A 14,585-nucleotide genomic window follows, 5' to 3' on the forward strand; every position below is an offset into this window, starting at 1 on the left:
TCTTCAAGTCTCTTGCAGCCCCTTGAGAGTATGAAATGCCTCCCTGGAGCTTCTCTTCTTTGGGCTGAATAATCCAAACTCTCCCAGCCTTTCCTCATAGGAGAGATGGATGATTCATCCCTTTGATTATCTTGGTGCTCCTCTGCTGGACTCACTCCAGCAGGTCCATGTCCTCCATGTGCTGGGCACCCAGAGCTGGCTGCAGTGCTCCAGGCGGGGCTCACCAGAGCAGAGCAGAGGGCAGAATCCCCTCCCTCCCCTGCTGCCCACCCTGATTTGGATGCAACCCAGAATGTGCCCAGCTGTTTTCCCAAAGGCACTGCAGGACAAAGCCCACCCAAAGCCCCTCTGTCCCTCCAGTGCTGAGGCTGCAACAGCTCCTGCTTCTCCTGAGCTCTGTTATGTCCTCTCCCCTTTCTCCCAACTCAGCCTTTGCCTGCAGCTCCCAAACATCCCTTTTCTCTTGTGGGAGGCAAGGCTTGACAAAGGCTGGGATTATGTCACAAGGGACCTTCCTCACCTGAAATGAGCTGCACGAAGCGCTGGGCGGAGGCAGGTGTTCCTTCACCCCTGATCACTTGTCACAGAGGGGCCACAGAGCTGGGACACACAAGGGGCACACAGGCTCGTCTCCAGGCACTGGTCCCATCCCTGTGAAATTCCATGTGGAATTTAGACCTCGGAGCTGCATGCTTCGGCCAAAACTCCTTCTCTGAGCTCCAAACTGCAGCAACCGAGCAAAAGACAAAGCAGAGATAGGACAGAATTCCAGCACTTTGGAGCCTGGAGCACAGAGCTGGCACAAAGGATGAGGAGATCTCTGCCCTTGGATACAACCAGGATACAGCTCCAGGCAGCGAAAAGGCCATAACTGCATTGTTTCCCTCTGGAAAAATGGCACAGGAAAGCCTAAAACTAAGTAGAGCTGAGGCTTTTATTAGAAAATATGTGTTTCAGTCCTTTGGGAATCAATTAAAATTCAAGAGTGATTCTGAGTCTTGGAAGAGTGATTAAAGTGCCAGCCCGGAGACTGACCAGGTCAGCTTGAGGTGTCCTGGGCTGCTGTCCCGAGGTAATCCTGTATGGTGCTGGCAAGAGTTTTACTGTGTGGGAACACGGCCTGCTCCAGGCACAAAACCAGGTACAAAGGGAGGGGCCTGAAAGAGAAGGGGACATGCCTGACTAGGAAAGGTTGTCCTGCAGAGGCCCCCGCTCTCCCCCAGCCTCTGCCCTCCCCATCTGGCCCCACACAAGCTCTCCCCACAGAGCCACAGCCTGTGGTCCCTCAGAGCAGCTGTGGGGAGAAGCTCCTCAGGCACATCCAAGGTGTGGGCACAGGTGAGGAGGAGCTGAGCTGAACTGCCCCCACAGCCTGACACACCGTTTGTGCTGCTGGAGGTGGAATCCCACCCTTCTCTCTACACACCTTCCCTTTCCTTTCTGCTCCCCAGGGGAGCTCTGGGACAACTTCTGCCACTGAGCAGCCGCCTCCTGCTTTCGGTCCAGTTTCCACAAGGCCTGCACCAGGTAGGAGGCAGCAGCTGGGTCACCTGTAAGACATGAAGGAGGATCAGCCCTCAGCAGGGGAGAAGCACGTTCTCAGCACTGCTGTGACCTGCAAGGTGTTGCAAAAGAAGCTTGGAAGCCAGACAAGGTGGGTGAGCTTGAGGAGGGCTGGCGTAATGTGGAGGAGACTGTCTTGCTGTGTCATAGGCTCTAATTAACCCCGGGGCTGGCAGCCAAGGCAGACAGATGGCATCAGCCCTGCAGCACAGCGTGCCACACCTCTCCTTGGACACAGGTTGGGGTTTTCCCAGCAGACAGGTCTGCACCCCCAAAGGGAGGGAGCCACGGTCAGGACAGGGACCAGCAGGTTTGGCAGCTTCTAGTGAAGCTCACACCTTTGCAGCACAGCCGGAGCACTAACAGGGGAGATCACCCCCGGGAGTGGCACCAGCCATGCTGCTGCTCGAGACGTGTGCTGCCCTTCACAGGCCTCTGCACTGCCAGGCACGGACATGCTGCATCCTCAGACGGAGCTCAACTCCAGCTCCTCTGCTCTGGAAAAGCAGACCTCTCTGGGAGAAAGTTGGCTGTACCAGGTTGGGGTTGGGGCAGGAAGAGAAATTTCCAAGCTGTCTCAGGGCACAGGTTGTTGCCAGGGTTCTAATATACTCTTCTGACAATAGTTTTGGTCTGTTTCTTCAGGGCAGAGCTTGCCAGGCCTCACAGAAGCATCTCTAGTATGTAACATTGCTAGTGGTCCTACTGTAGTCCTTGATACCCGAGTAAGTGTGGTCTAAAGCATAAGGACTTCCTGCTGGAGAGCAAGGCAGGCCCAGACAAATTTGTGGAAATCCCCTCTGTTCCTCACCAAAATGAGGAAGAGGAAGAGCCTCTTACCTGGAGAGACCTGCAGACCATGCTGGAAATCCAGTAGGGCTTCTTTGTGCCTCCCCAGCTCCAGAAACTGTGTACCTCGCCCGATGAGAGAGAGTAACCTGATCTTCTGGAGGACCTCCACCTCTGGTGGGAGATTCTCTGCCTCAGAAAGACATGTGCACCTGGAGACAGCATCCTCCAGGCATTCCCTCCCTAGTCCCAGCAGGCTGAGCCAGGTTAGCAGTCAGGACAACCCAAAGGTTTACTTGGGCTGCTCATCTTCCAGCTCCCCAGACAGATGCTCAGCCTCTCTGCTAGGCTGGAAGAGGCTGGGAGGCAGCAGAGGGGGAGAATGAGAGTGCCAAGAGCTCAGAATGTTACATGGCTCTGGTGGACAGTGACCTCAGCAGCAGCCTGACCTTTGGCTGCCCATCTGCACAACTGGCACAAATCTTTTTCCTGAAATCTGGATTGGACAGGCTTCCCAGTTCACAGCCCATTTAACCTTTGCCTGGACAGTGAAGAAGGAGACAGAGCTGAGGCCAAACTCTGCTCCAACCAAAGCAGCCAGGCTCTTCAGAGGATTCAGCATGGCACAGAGCTCAGCACTCCGGGACAGAAGTGATGCTGGGCTCTCCATCTTGCTCCTGTACCCACTGCTGACAAGCACACGGATCCTGACCCAGCCAGGTCCCACACAGGCCCTCACCTGTTGGTTCAATGGCAGGTCCACGAAGTTGGACTCGCAGGAGATCGCTGAGGCACCTGTGGAAGGGAGGACAGTGGAGGTTTGGAGCCAATTCTGGACTGTCAGGAGTGTTGCCAGGCCAGCCCTGGTGCAGTGCTATGCCCTGGCCTGGCCCCACCAGCCAGTTGCTGCCTGTTGGGGAGGCCCTTTCTCCCAGCGAGGCTTCATCACCTGCTGAACTGCATTATGGCCTCCTTGCTCTCGCCCAGCTTGGCCCATGCCCAGCCCTGGTGCAGGTATCCAGCTGTTCTCCAGGCAAGGCAGCACAAATTCTCCTTCTTCTGGGACAGGAGTCCCCCTGCCAGCCCTGCCCCCGGCGATGGGCACTCCGATGGGCACTCCGGCTGCTCCAGCTTCTCCTCCACTCGTAACATCCGTGGGATCAGGTCAGTCGTCCGTCTGATGACCTCTTCGCACATGGTTATGGCGTCCTGGTGCCTCCCAGCCTGCTCCAAGGCGGATGCTGCTTCCAGGAACACCTCTGGGATCCTGGGCAGAGCTGAGCTACCATCCAGGGGCACCTGAGGAACAAAGGCAATGTCAGTGCTGCAGAACTGCGGAGCGCCCAGCCAGGCACAGCGATCACACCTGGGAACACAGAGCTGCTCCCAGCAAAGCTCAGGCCCACTCCCACAGACACTGGAGCCTGGCAGAGCAGGCAGAAGCTGTGAAGGACTCACAGCTCAGCAGAGTCAAGGCAGCAAATCCCTACTCTGGAAGTGAAGGACATCCAAAATCAGGCTGACAGCTTTAGGGGGAAGGGGAAGCTGGTTCTCCAAATAACAGTGGGAAGTGCTCTCTGGTGTGAATCCAAAGGCAGACGTGCCACAGGCCAGGGGGGCCAGCCCCCGCTTCTTTTACATCTCAAGCTAGACACTGAAACCTGGAGTCCAGGGGTGACACCTGGGCCGAGGCCTTGGGATGGAGATTCAAACCTCATCTACCAAATCACCCAAGGGAGCTCACCAGAACCCTACCTGCTGCTGGAGACCCTCCTGAAGCAGAGCCAGAAAATCCAGGTAATGTTCCACTGCATCAGTCACCCTGCAACAGGGACAGGACATGTGGTGGAAGGAGCAGAGGGACCTCCAGAAGTGCCAGCAGCCAGGTGGAACCAGGTGGATCGCCAGCCCACAGGTTTTCCGTGCACCACACTCGCTCTGGTCACAACCATCCATGCTTTGAGCAGACCCACAACAGCACTACTGAACTGGACCATTTGCCAGAGCACAGGAAAAGCTGCAGAGCCCAAACAAGCAGCATGCTGCAAGCTCACCAGAGGCACTGTTACCTCCCATCCTGGAGACACCGCTGTGCCAGCAGGTACTTCACTTCAGAGGGGTGGAAATGGCGAAGGAGAGAAGTGAGTGTGGGTGTGTGGACAAGCAGCTCTGTTCGGATTAGGAAATAGGGACTGGAGGAAGCAGCTGGTGAAGGTTTTTTTTCCAGAGCCTGTGAAAACAGGAACAGGGTATATGATCAAATCTCTTACACAATGGTCTAATCTCATGCAGCTGCAATCCCTTGTCTCTTCAGGCATGCGGAGATGCACCCAGACGAGCACAAGTTCTGCACTTCACAAGCACAGCTGCTTGTTCTCGCAGCCACTTCCAGGTAGAGGCATCAGGATCACACATGGATCAGGCAGACTCCTGATCTCCACACGGTGCCAGAAGATTTACAAGATCACCCAGACCACCTCAGGTGTTTATTTCAGCACTGCAGGGAACACCATCTCCCACTGCAGCCACAGACCTAGTGAGATCAGATCTCAGGTCATTCTAAGGAGAGAGACCCCTCTCCACAGCTCTCTTTGTACCTTACAGATCTCAAACAGCTGAAGAGATAACTCATTGTCTACTGCTGTGACCTGCTCTCCCAGACAGGTTGATACAGCTAATGCACACCCCCTTAGAGCCACAGTCTGCCTGTAAAGGCTTCGTTACTATCATTTACTATTTTAAGAGATTGATACTTTCTGACCTGAGACTATAACCACTTGTCTCAAGCCACCAAGAACATGAACTGGGACACAAGATCCAACCATATCCAACTGCCAGGTGCTGAGCAGGAATTTCAGATTTCACTGGGCTTCTTCCTGCCCACAGTCTGAAGGCAGCACCATGCCTGGATTGCTGTAGCCTACTTTGGGGACCCCAAGAAAGTAGAAGCCTGCTTGAAGCTCTGTGCAGGCTCTGCTGGGCAGAAAAACAACTCGGAACTAGAGGAATTAGACCAACCTCGTAGAGCAGAGCCAGGGCCTGCAGCTCTGTATCTGTCTCTCCCAGTTCATGGTACACTGCTGCTGCGTGGGACAGGGCAGGGAGACACTGGAAGTCGACCTGGAGGGCCCGTTTCAGGTGCTGAAGGGCTGTCTGAGGCTTGCCCTGGTTGAATGGGAAGAGATGCATGTTGCAAGCACATCTTTACTTATTTAGTGGGATCCAGATCCCTGCACTGCTTCCCCAGAGATCCCAGCTAAGCAAGGGCAGCACTTTTGCCAAGGGCAGCCCTCCTCAGGTTGGTTTTTGAGCTTTTCTCTCTGCAGCCCTTTGTGCTCAGCCAAAATCCCTGCCTGGATTTTGCTGCCTGTCCAAGGAGGCTGGGGCCACAAGGGCAACTTCTGCTCAGGACCCTGCCACCCTACAGTGGCCTAGGACCATGAAGAGGCAGTGTGGACATCAGCCTGATCTTTCCCACCCTGCTCTGAGCTGCTTTCCCCCTCCCTGCTGTCATTACCATTCGCTGAGCACAGCAGCCGAGGCAGGTGTAGATTTGAGCCAGGACCTTCTTGGAGCAGAATCCTCCTGCAGCTTCCTGAAGGAGGGAGAGGGCAGTGGGGAAGTTCCCAGCCTCCAGCTCCTGCAGCCCTAGGACAGACCCAACAACTCTGTGGCTCGCCTTCCTGCCCTCCCTGGTCGCCAGGGAGGTGCCCTTTTCTTCCCAGTGCCACAGGGACCTGCCTGATCCCCTCCAAACCCAGCAATGCCCAGCAGGATGGTCCCAAGCTGCCATTTTTGCTTTAATGGCATTGCAAGAGAACAAGTCACTCAGTGGAAATGCCCAGCAGAAATAACAGCAGCTTCTAAACCCAGAAACCAAAATGTCTGCCTTGGCCCAGAACAGTGACAGAGGTAGGTGCTGGGCAGGTTCACCTCCACATTCATCCACAGTGACAGAGGTGCAGAGGGGGAAGTACACACATAGGATCTCACAGTCTTTCCAGCACATCTGGGCCGTTTCCCAGCAGGATGCTTTGGGATCTTAAGTCATTAATACTTATCACAAATGGTTATTTGCTTTTCTTTTAATCCTCTTTTCAAGCTTCCCTCTGAGGCTGGTCTCACATACTCACATCTTCCACCTCCCTGCTGGAAGTGCTGGTGCCACCCAAGAGCATTTTGGCTCTAGGTCTGTGGGCTGGAGCTCCTGCTTTGCCTCCTGGCAGGGAGGCCCCGCATGAGCCTGAGCACACAGAGGCAGCACTGGCTGCCCCCAGAGCTGCTGGGGTTGTCATAACAGTGAAGGAGAGAAAACAACAAGTGGGACAGAACGCAGCAGTCAGATGAGGTCCTTTGCCTGCTGCGACACCAGGCTACAAAGCCTCACAACAGCTTTGTGCGGCTCTTGCAGCACCACAATCCGACAGGAACAACGTGCTTGCAATGAGGCAGATGCAGGAAGACAGACAGAAGAAAGGAAAATCCTCACATGTCCCCTGCCAGCCTTCTGCTTTAAGATCACTGCAGGGCCCAGACACCTACGCAAAGTCACAGACAGGCAGCAGAGCCCTGTGACAGTGCAGAGAAAGGATCAGCTGGGGTAAAAGCAGGGAAGCTCTTAGAATATGGAATGGAAAAGTTGAGACTCAGAGGCTCAGCCCAGACTTCTTCTAAAGGAACAGCCCAGAAAACCCCAAGGGTCAGTTTGCTTCGGAAGAGAAACCACGATAAGGACAGGACAAGGGTGTCCTGGGACAGGAGAGCAGTGGGAAGCTGAGTACCTTTGTCACACAAACCTTGCAGGAACGCTGCTGCTGTGCAGAGGATCTCCTTCAAGTCCTCAGCACTCTGTGCCAGGCGCAGGGAGGCCTCCTCAGCGGGGACTTGCCAGGCCTTCAGCAGGGACAGGAGCTCATTCTGCTCCTTGCTGCTGCGACCTCTTCCTTTGTCCTGTGAATGCAAGAGGGCAGAGAGCAGGGAATGCTGAAGGGAAGCAGTAAACACTGATCCAAGAGCACAGGGAAACAGAGGTACCACCAAACCCTTTGACGCTGCACTGGGAAGCAATGTCCTACCACCCACTTATTTCAGATACAGCCCCCTCACTGCACTGATTCCTGCCTGGCCTGGGGCAGCATCCCCCCACCTCAGAGTGGGGTGCACCTCAAGAGGCTCCTAGCAAGCAGATCCAAGTGCTGTTGGAGTACCTTCAGAAAGGTGGGACCCCCCCCTCAGCAGACTCTCAATCAGCAGGAAAGGTTCCTCTGCATCCAACTGCCCACAGAGTGTTCCCTCCACAGTCTCCAAGTCCATCTGCAGCCGCGTCCCAGCCTGCCCAGATTTCCTGTCTCACACACAGAGGTCCAAGGGCCCCAACAGGCAGAATATTCTGCGATTCATTAATGCACCCAGGGCCATTAGGGTATGCTGGAACGCCAGGGAGAGCATTACTCATGCTGACTGGGCAGCACTGACGGTTTCAGGTGTCCAAATGCCACAACAACATTTTGCAGAGTGGGCTTTATGACAAACACAATATTTATGCTGGCTCTGCCAGCATCTGCCCGTGTCCAATTACCTCAGCAATGCTCAGGAGCTGGAAGAGACCAGCAATGCTTCCCAGGCGTCCAGCTGCCAACCACCAGGCTGCCTGCAAGGCCCCCAGTCGGTGCAGAGGTGCCTGCAGCTCCTCCACTGTTACCTCCTGCAGCACCTTTTCCCACAGCTCCTCCATGCTGAGATCCTGTCCACAGGCCCCACAAGCCTCCAGAACTGAAAAAAAAAAAAAAAAAAAAAAAAAAAAAAAAAAAAAAAAAAAACAAGCAAAAAATTTCACAGCTGTGAGACAAATTGGATACCCTCCCACAAGAGGGAAGAAAGCCTCAAGCGTGGGCTTCTCATAGCAAGAGAAGGAGTGGGGTTGCAGGGCTGGCCTGGCCTCAGCAGCACAGAAACCAAGCTCTCAGAGCGTGGAGTTGACAGCAGCACACTCAGGAAACAACACGTGGTTCAGAGCTACAGCTCCAGCTCTGCCGAGTCCTCTTGAGGTCACTTGCCCTTGGGTAAGCGTGTGCCAACACTGCAGACCCACCTCTGACCTGCAGCCTATTTCAGTGGGTTTTCTTTGAAGCCAGCACACCACAATTAAAGAAAACACTTAATTTTGTACTGTCACCAAAGCTTCGCTAGTGACTTGGCACCTTACACCTTGAAAACTCTTCCTTCCCTTAAAACCTCTGGCCCATCCCTGCAGGCAGCAGCAGGCAGGCAGGCAGGCAGCTGCACATCATCCCTGGCCACAGGCCACCTCACCTCCAGCCCCTCCTGTTGGAGCCAGGCCTGGCTGCCCACTGCTCCCCCCATCTCCAGCCCTTCCAGGCAGAGCCAGGCATGTTCTGCTCACAGTTCTACCCATCTCCAGCCCTTCCATATGGAGCCAGGCAGGTCTGCTCCCAGTTCTCACACCTCCAGCCATTCACCCCACATCTCCAGAGCACAGAGAATGCTCCCCCTGCCCCGAGGAGTCCCCATAGAAAGGATCACCTCCTTACCCCTGAGGAGCCCCTGGCGTATTCCGTCTGCTTCTCCCTCGATGGCAGAGTCGGATGCTCCCACAGTGAAAAGCAGGGAGTTGTAGAGGACAGTGAGTTCCAGAGGAAGGGTAGGGAGAGCAGCCGGCAGTCCTGTGGGCACAGCCAACCCAACAAGAAATTTAGCTGGCTGGGAGAAAACACCTGGCTTGGTGACAACAGAAGTGGCCTGGCAAGAATATTTTTTGTGACTGTGATTTGTAACTGTGGTGTCATTTGGCCACTTGGCCACTGCCCAGAGACAGCATGTGTCACCACTCCAGGTGCCAACTGCTTTAAACATCCATTCTCCAGATATCCAGGTGCTGCAGTCCTCCAGGACTGAGACCTTTCAGCTCCCTCAGAAGAACATCAATACCCTACTCTCTTCCAATACACATACATGCTTTCACACGGGTTTCATACACTGTGTCTCTCTCCTTCTCACAGTATCCCAGAATGGGTCAGGTTGGAAGAAACCACCGTGGCTCATTTGGTTCAACTTCCCTGCTCAAGCTGGGCCATCCTACACAGGATTGCATCCAGATGCGTCCTGAATATCTCCAGTGAGGGTGACTCCACACCCTCTCTGGGGAACTTGTTCCAGTGCTCAGTCAGCCACACAGTAAAGAAGTTCTTCCTCATGCTCTCAGGTGGAACTTCCTGTGCATCAATTTTTGCCCATGGCCTCTTGTCCTGTTGCTCAGCACCACTGAGCAGAGCCTGGCTCTGTCCTCTGACACCCTCTCTTCAGATGCTTATAGACGTTGATCAGGTTCCCTCTCAGTAGTCTCTACTCCAGGATGAACAGGCCCAGCTTCCTCAGCCTTTCCTCTTAAGATGCTCCAGTCCCTTAATCATCTTTGTTGCCCTCTGCTGGACCCTCTCCAGGAGCTCCGTGTCTCTCTTTCACTGAGTAGCCCAGAACTGGAACTGATACTGCCTTCCATCAGGCTCCCCCTGCACCACAGCTGTGGCAGGGAGCCCTTTCCCTGGCTCCCCAGGGCAAAGACTGACTCACTTTGTTTCCAGAAACCCCAGAGCTCTGCCCAGCAAGATAAGGTGGAGGTTGGGGCTGGGCATTAACCACTTTGCAGGCCTCGTTCAGCACAGGGCAGGGGGTCTGTTTCGCTCTGGTTTGCCTCTGGCACTGGGATGCTGGAGCTGCATTCCAAGGGGCAATGGCCATAAACTAAGACACAAGAGGTACCAAATTCAATTTATTTACATCGAGGGTGGTAGAGCACTGGAACAGGCTGCCCTGCTCCAGATAATGGAGTCTCCCTCTCTGGAGACATTCCAAACCCACCTGGACGCGTTCCTATGTCACCTGCTGCAGGTGACCCTGCCCGGGCGGAGGGGTTGTTGGACTAGGTGGTCTCCAGAGATCCCTTCCAAACCTGACGACTCCGTGATTCTGCGATTAACACCTTTGCAGGCTCAGTTCAGCACAGGGCAGCGGGGACCGCTTCAAACCCCTCCCACCCGCTCCAGAATTTTGTTTCCAGCACTGGGATACCGGAGCAGCATCTCGGTAGACAGCAGTGTCCGGGACCCCCGTGCTCCCACGCACACACCCCCAAGGCCTGGGGAAGCAGAGGGAGGCGCCGGCCGGGCAGGGGCAGGGGCAGGGACAGGGGCAGGGGCAGGGGCAGGGGCAGGGACAGGGACAGGGGCAGGGGCAGGGACAGGGACAGGGACAGGGACAGGGGCAGGGGCAGGGCTCCACTCACCCCGGATGCCCAGGAGCAGCTCCCCGAACTCGTCTCGCTGCCGCCGCAGCAGCTCCCGCGCCGCCGCCGCCCCACCATGTCCCGCGGCCCGCGCTGTCTGCAAGGGAAGCACTCAGCGCCCGCCCGGATGGGGGCCCGCACCGGCGGCGAGCCCGGGGAGCGGGGCAGGGAGGGAAGGGGACGTGTCGCACCGTCCAGCGCTCGGCCAGCGCGCAGCTGTGAGCGACCCAGAACTGCAGGCAGCCCCGTTCCTGATCCTGCTCCCGCTCCCGCTCCGTGTCCTGCTCCGGCCCCGGGGCCTCCCCGCGACGCCGCTTCACGGCCGCCGCCATGGCCGGCCGCTTTCGCGCCCTTCCCGCCGTCACCATGGCAACGCAGAGCGGGCGTCCCGCCGGGGAGGCGGCGGCCGCGAAGGGACAAACGTCATCCCAAGGCGAAGCCGCCGGTCGCAGGCATAGCAATATCTCGAGCTGGAAGGGACCCACAAGAATCCTGGACTCCAATTCTTAGGTCTGAGCACGACACCCCAGGGACCACATCGCGTGTCTGAGAGCGTCATCCAAACGCTTCTGGAACTCTGTCAGGCTTGGTGCTGTGACCACTTCCCTGGGGAGCCTGTTCAGTGCCTCTGGGTGAAGAACCTTTTCCTGATACCCAACCTAAACCTCCCCCTCAGCAAACCCTTAGGAAAAGGCTGATTCTTGGGGAATCCTGGGGGATTGGACTCCATGATCCTTGTGGGTACCTTCCAACCTTGGGATATTCTGTGATTCCGTAATGTCCAACCAAAAGCTCCCCAGACACAGCTTCAGTGTCAGCTTCCCACAGTTCCTGTCACTGGTCCTCAGAGAGGTCAGCGCCTTCCCCTCCACTCCCCCTCATAAGGAAGATGCAGATTGTGTTAAGGGTCACTGCGAAGGAGACCCGGGACAGGTCTCGGAGGGTTGTGCACCAGGAAGAGGGATGGAAGGAGGAGACGACACCGCCGCCCACCTTGGCTCTCACAGTTTTATTTGCAGACATCATCAGTTCCACAGCCACGCGGAGCCCCGTGCCACCCTCGGACAGCAAATCTCCACACACACCTCCCACACTCCCCGCTTAATTAATTCATTAAATAATTTAGCAACAGAGTGACCCCTCCCTAGGTGCCCCCCGCAGTCGGTGGGGCCGCATCCAGCCCTGCTGGACGTGGGACATCCATCCCGAGGGCTGCGGCTGCTGGGTGAACGAGCGCTGCCCAAAACTGGCCTGTTTTGGATGGGTTTTTGGCAGAAAAAAGGCTCTGCCTCCCAGCAGAGACTCAAGCATCGCTTCCACCTTCCAGGTGTAGCTGCTGGATGTGAATGAAAGCGTTGACAGGCAGATGTGTAGATACCCAGGAAAGTGTAGCACCGCGCTGCATGCAGAGCTCCCAGGGTGCTTTCCACAGCTGGGTCCATCCCCCTTTTCTTTTTTTTTTTTTTTCCCAAATGAGGGACTGAGGCACACAGAGGTTAATAAAAAATAAAACAATCTTGCTCCAAGCCATGTTACGTGTTGAGTCAGGGTTCAGAGGAGAGAGCAGCACCCCCCAAGCCCTGCTCCCCACTCACTGGCACTGCTGCTTCCCGAGGGGAAGGGGGAAGATGCACACTGAGACTGGGACTGTGCCTTGGCGTAAAAAAGCAGCCTGAAGCGTTGAGGGAAGAAAAGAGAGAGATGGGACAGAGGAACAGGCATGGGAACAGAGCCCTGGCCTCCCCTAAGTAGTGCCATCCCTTGGGATCCATGTCAGCCCCACGGATCAGAGCAGTGGGATGCTCCCAACACCCCCAACTCTTCACAGTGGTAGCAGCTTTCAGTCACTGTTTTCAAAGCAGCACAAAAGAGACACAATTCAATCCCTTCCCTGTGCCAGGACCATGGGACACACTGTCCACCATGGGCCTGAGCCAAGGGAAGTTTCCCAACGGAGCTCTCCCCTGCCAAGGAACACATGCACAACACATGCAAAGCCCAAAGTGCAGCAGGATTGTGGAGTGCAGGATGGAAATCGCTCCCCTGAGCACTTTTGTCCCCTGTCATGCTCAGCCAAAGCACATAGGGACCAGAAACAAACCACCAGGAATAACTTCTCCAGGAGAGACAAGCAGGCTCCTGTGACAACCTCTTTGGAGGGATGTGGGGCAGAGCCTACTCCCCAGCATGCCACGTTTCCCAAAGAGCCCTGGTTTGGACCAGCAGGCAGCTTCCTTCTTGTGGTTTTAAATCAGCCCTGTCTGCTCGAGCATCAGCAGCATGTTCCGCTTCCAAGGTCGCCAAGCCCTGGACCCGCATTAACACTGTAATCCCCAGCAGGCTCAAGGGAACGGCAGACCATCCATCAGCCCGAGGGCAGCTGGGGAAGGCTGACAAAGACTGAGAGAGTCAATGAAGGGAAGCAATAGCATCTCCAGCCCTTGGAAAACTCGTCTTCATGAATCTGAAATCTTTGGTGTAGCAGCCAGTCTTGTCGTGGCCGAGCAGCAAGCACTCCGTGGTATCTCTGCAGTGACAGGAATGCACCTGCAGCTCTGTTACTGAAAGTTTTGTTTAGTCTCTGGCAAGATAAGTGTGTGTGCTTCGATGACGCTACAGCGCTGCTGTTCCCCCTGCTCTCCCTGGTCTCCCAGGAATGTGAGCCCACAGCCACAGCAGAGGGGTGGCACGGAGGGGTGAGAGAGGATGCCCAAGCACCCTGTGAGTGTTCCAGCCATGAACAATGGGCATGGGAAGGCTCAGCTGCCTTGGAGTGGCTGGTGAAAGAGGAACTAGTCCTAGAGATGGAAGTCCAGGGGCCTGGGTGGCAGTAGCAGGGACGTCAGGGGCCAGTTCTACACTATTAGTGACCACAAGGATTCCTGCCAGCACAAATACACTCAGGGCAGCAAGCTCCTGACCAGGTTATGAGGTCACAAGATGATCTATTTGGGCTCTAGCCTTGGGGTTTAGCAACATGTTATCCAGACTAAACTCACATTAAATGAAAATTCACTGGGTAGCTGCTACCTCCACCCCCTTCCTCCTCTGCATTTGGATGAGTACCCCTCGCCCCTCAGCACAGAGAACATATGGCCGAGGAGTCACAGTTTACAGCAAATAACCTACTTTTGAGGGTGGGACTGCCTAAACCCATCTAACTGTGGGCTGATGTGTTTCTGCAGCTTCCAGCTTCCCCTGCTACGCTGCTAACCCTTGCCTGTTCCTAGTTCCAGTGTCATGCACCCAGGCAGTGAGGCAGCCCAGGGAGCGATGCCAACTACAAACCAGTCCCTGGCTCAGTAAGGTGAAATCGAGCAGGATAGGCCCACAGAGCAGGGCAGAGGAGAGGCTGACATAGGAGAGCACAGCCAGCAGCTCAGGAGCAGGCCAGGCAATGGAAACCCAAAACCAGAGCCGTTTAAGCCTGGCTGGAATTGCACCCTAACAACTGAGCAGGCATTTTGCATGGGTAAAATACAAAACTCAACCTGCCCTCAAGAGCTGTTTTCCACAGCAACTGGGCACTTGGGAAAAATGGCATGAACTCAAATTATGAGAGTGGTGACAAGACACTTTCCCTGGGACTCTCCGGGGCAGAGGAGAGGAAGAGCCTGGAGTTACACTAACAGTCTGCAGTAAGGAACTCAAACAGGGGCAGTCATGGTGCATGAGTTAAAAATTAATGGCATCAGACAAACACCAGTGCAAAAATCCCAGGCAAGAAGTCCTCAGCTCTTTCCAGTGGGGAAAGAGACAGAAGGTTTCATAGCACCAAGTAATGCCACACAGTGGTTCAGGGCAGTAAGGAATCCCAGCTCCAATGAAAACTGCGGGAGGAACTTGGCTGGGATGTGGCCAGTCACCATAGTCACTGTCCTTCATCTTTGCCCATAAAGAAAGAAACACCATGCAGCCAAGGGTAGTTTGG

The 14,585-nt window shown here is 55.4% G+C and overlaps 1 protein-coding gene across 1 annotated transcript; it reads right to left on the reverse strand.

The window, feature by feature from the left end:
- Positions 1-916: 916 nt before the first annotated feature.
- On the reverse strand, positions 917-11,022 carry FANCG (FA complementation group G). The gene is made up of 14 exons (XM_027907190.1): positions 10,846-11,022; positions 10,655-10,751; positions 8,904-9,035; positions 7,931-8,124; positions 7,149-7,302; positions 5,870-6,000; positions 5,371-5,517; positions 4,422-4,582; positions 4,108-4,174; positions 3,302-3,651; positions 3,092-3,147; positions 2,404-2,541; positions 1,427-1,550; positions 917-1,157 (listed from the first exon to the last, which is right to left on the reverse strand). Exons 1-14 carry the CDS (start codon positions 11,020-11,022, stop codon positions 1,040-1,042), a joined length of 2,046 nt encoding a protein of 681 aa, XP_027762991.1. The 3' UTR covers positions 917-1,039.
- Between the last annotated feature and the right edge of the window lie 3,563 nt (positions 11,023-14,585).

The sequence above is a fragment of the Empidonax traillii genome, unplaced genomic scaffold, assembly GCF_003031625.1.
Source record: "Empidonax traillii isolate 1590-97213 ecotype Southwest subspecies unplaced genomic scaffold, ASM303162v1 scaffold26:size2357266, whole genome shotgun sequence".
In the NCBI taxonomy this organism is placed as follows: Eukaryota; Metazoa; Chordata; class Aves; order Passeriformes; family Tyrannidae; genus Empidonax; species Empidonax traillii.

What these genes read in the sequence shown, in the direction of transcription:
- FANCG (XM_027907190.1), bottom strand. Translation starts at nt 11,022, where the DNA reads ATGGTGACGGCGGGAAGGGCGCGAAAGCGGCCGGCCATGGCGGCGGCC. An exon ending in CGCTGGCCGAGCGCTGGACG is followed by an intron (nt 10,752 to 10,845) that starts GTGCGACACGTC and finishes CTTCCCTTGCAG; the next exon opens with ACAGCGCGGGCCGCGGGACA. An exon ending in ACGCCAGGGGCTCCTCAGGG is followed by an intron (nt 8,125 to 8,903) that starts GTAAGGAGGTGA and finishes TTTTTTTTTCAG; the next exon opens with TTCTGGAGGCTTGTGGGGCC.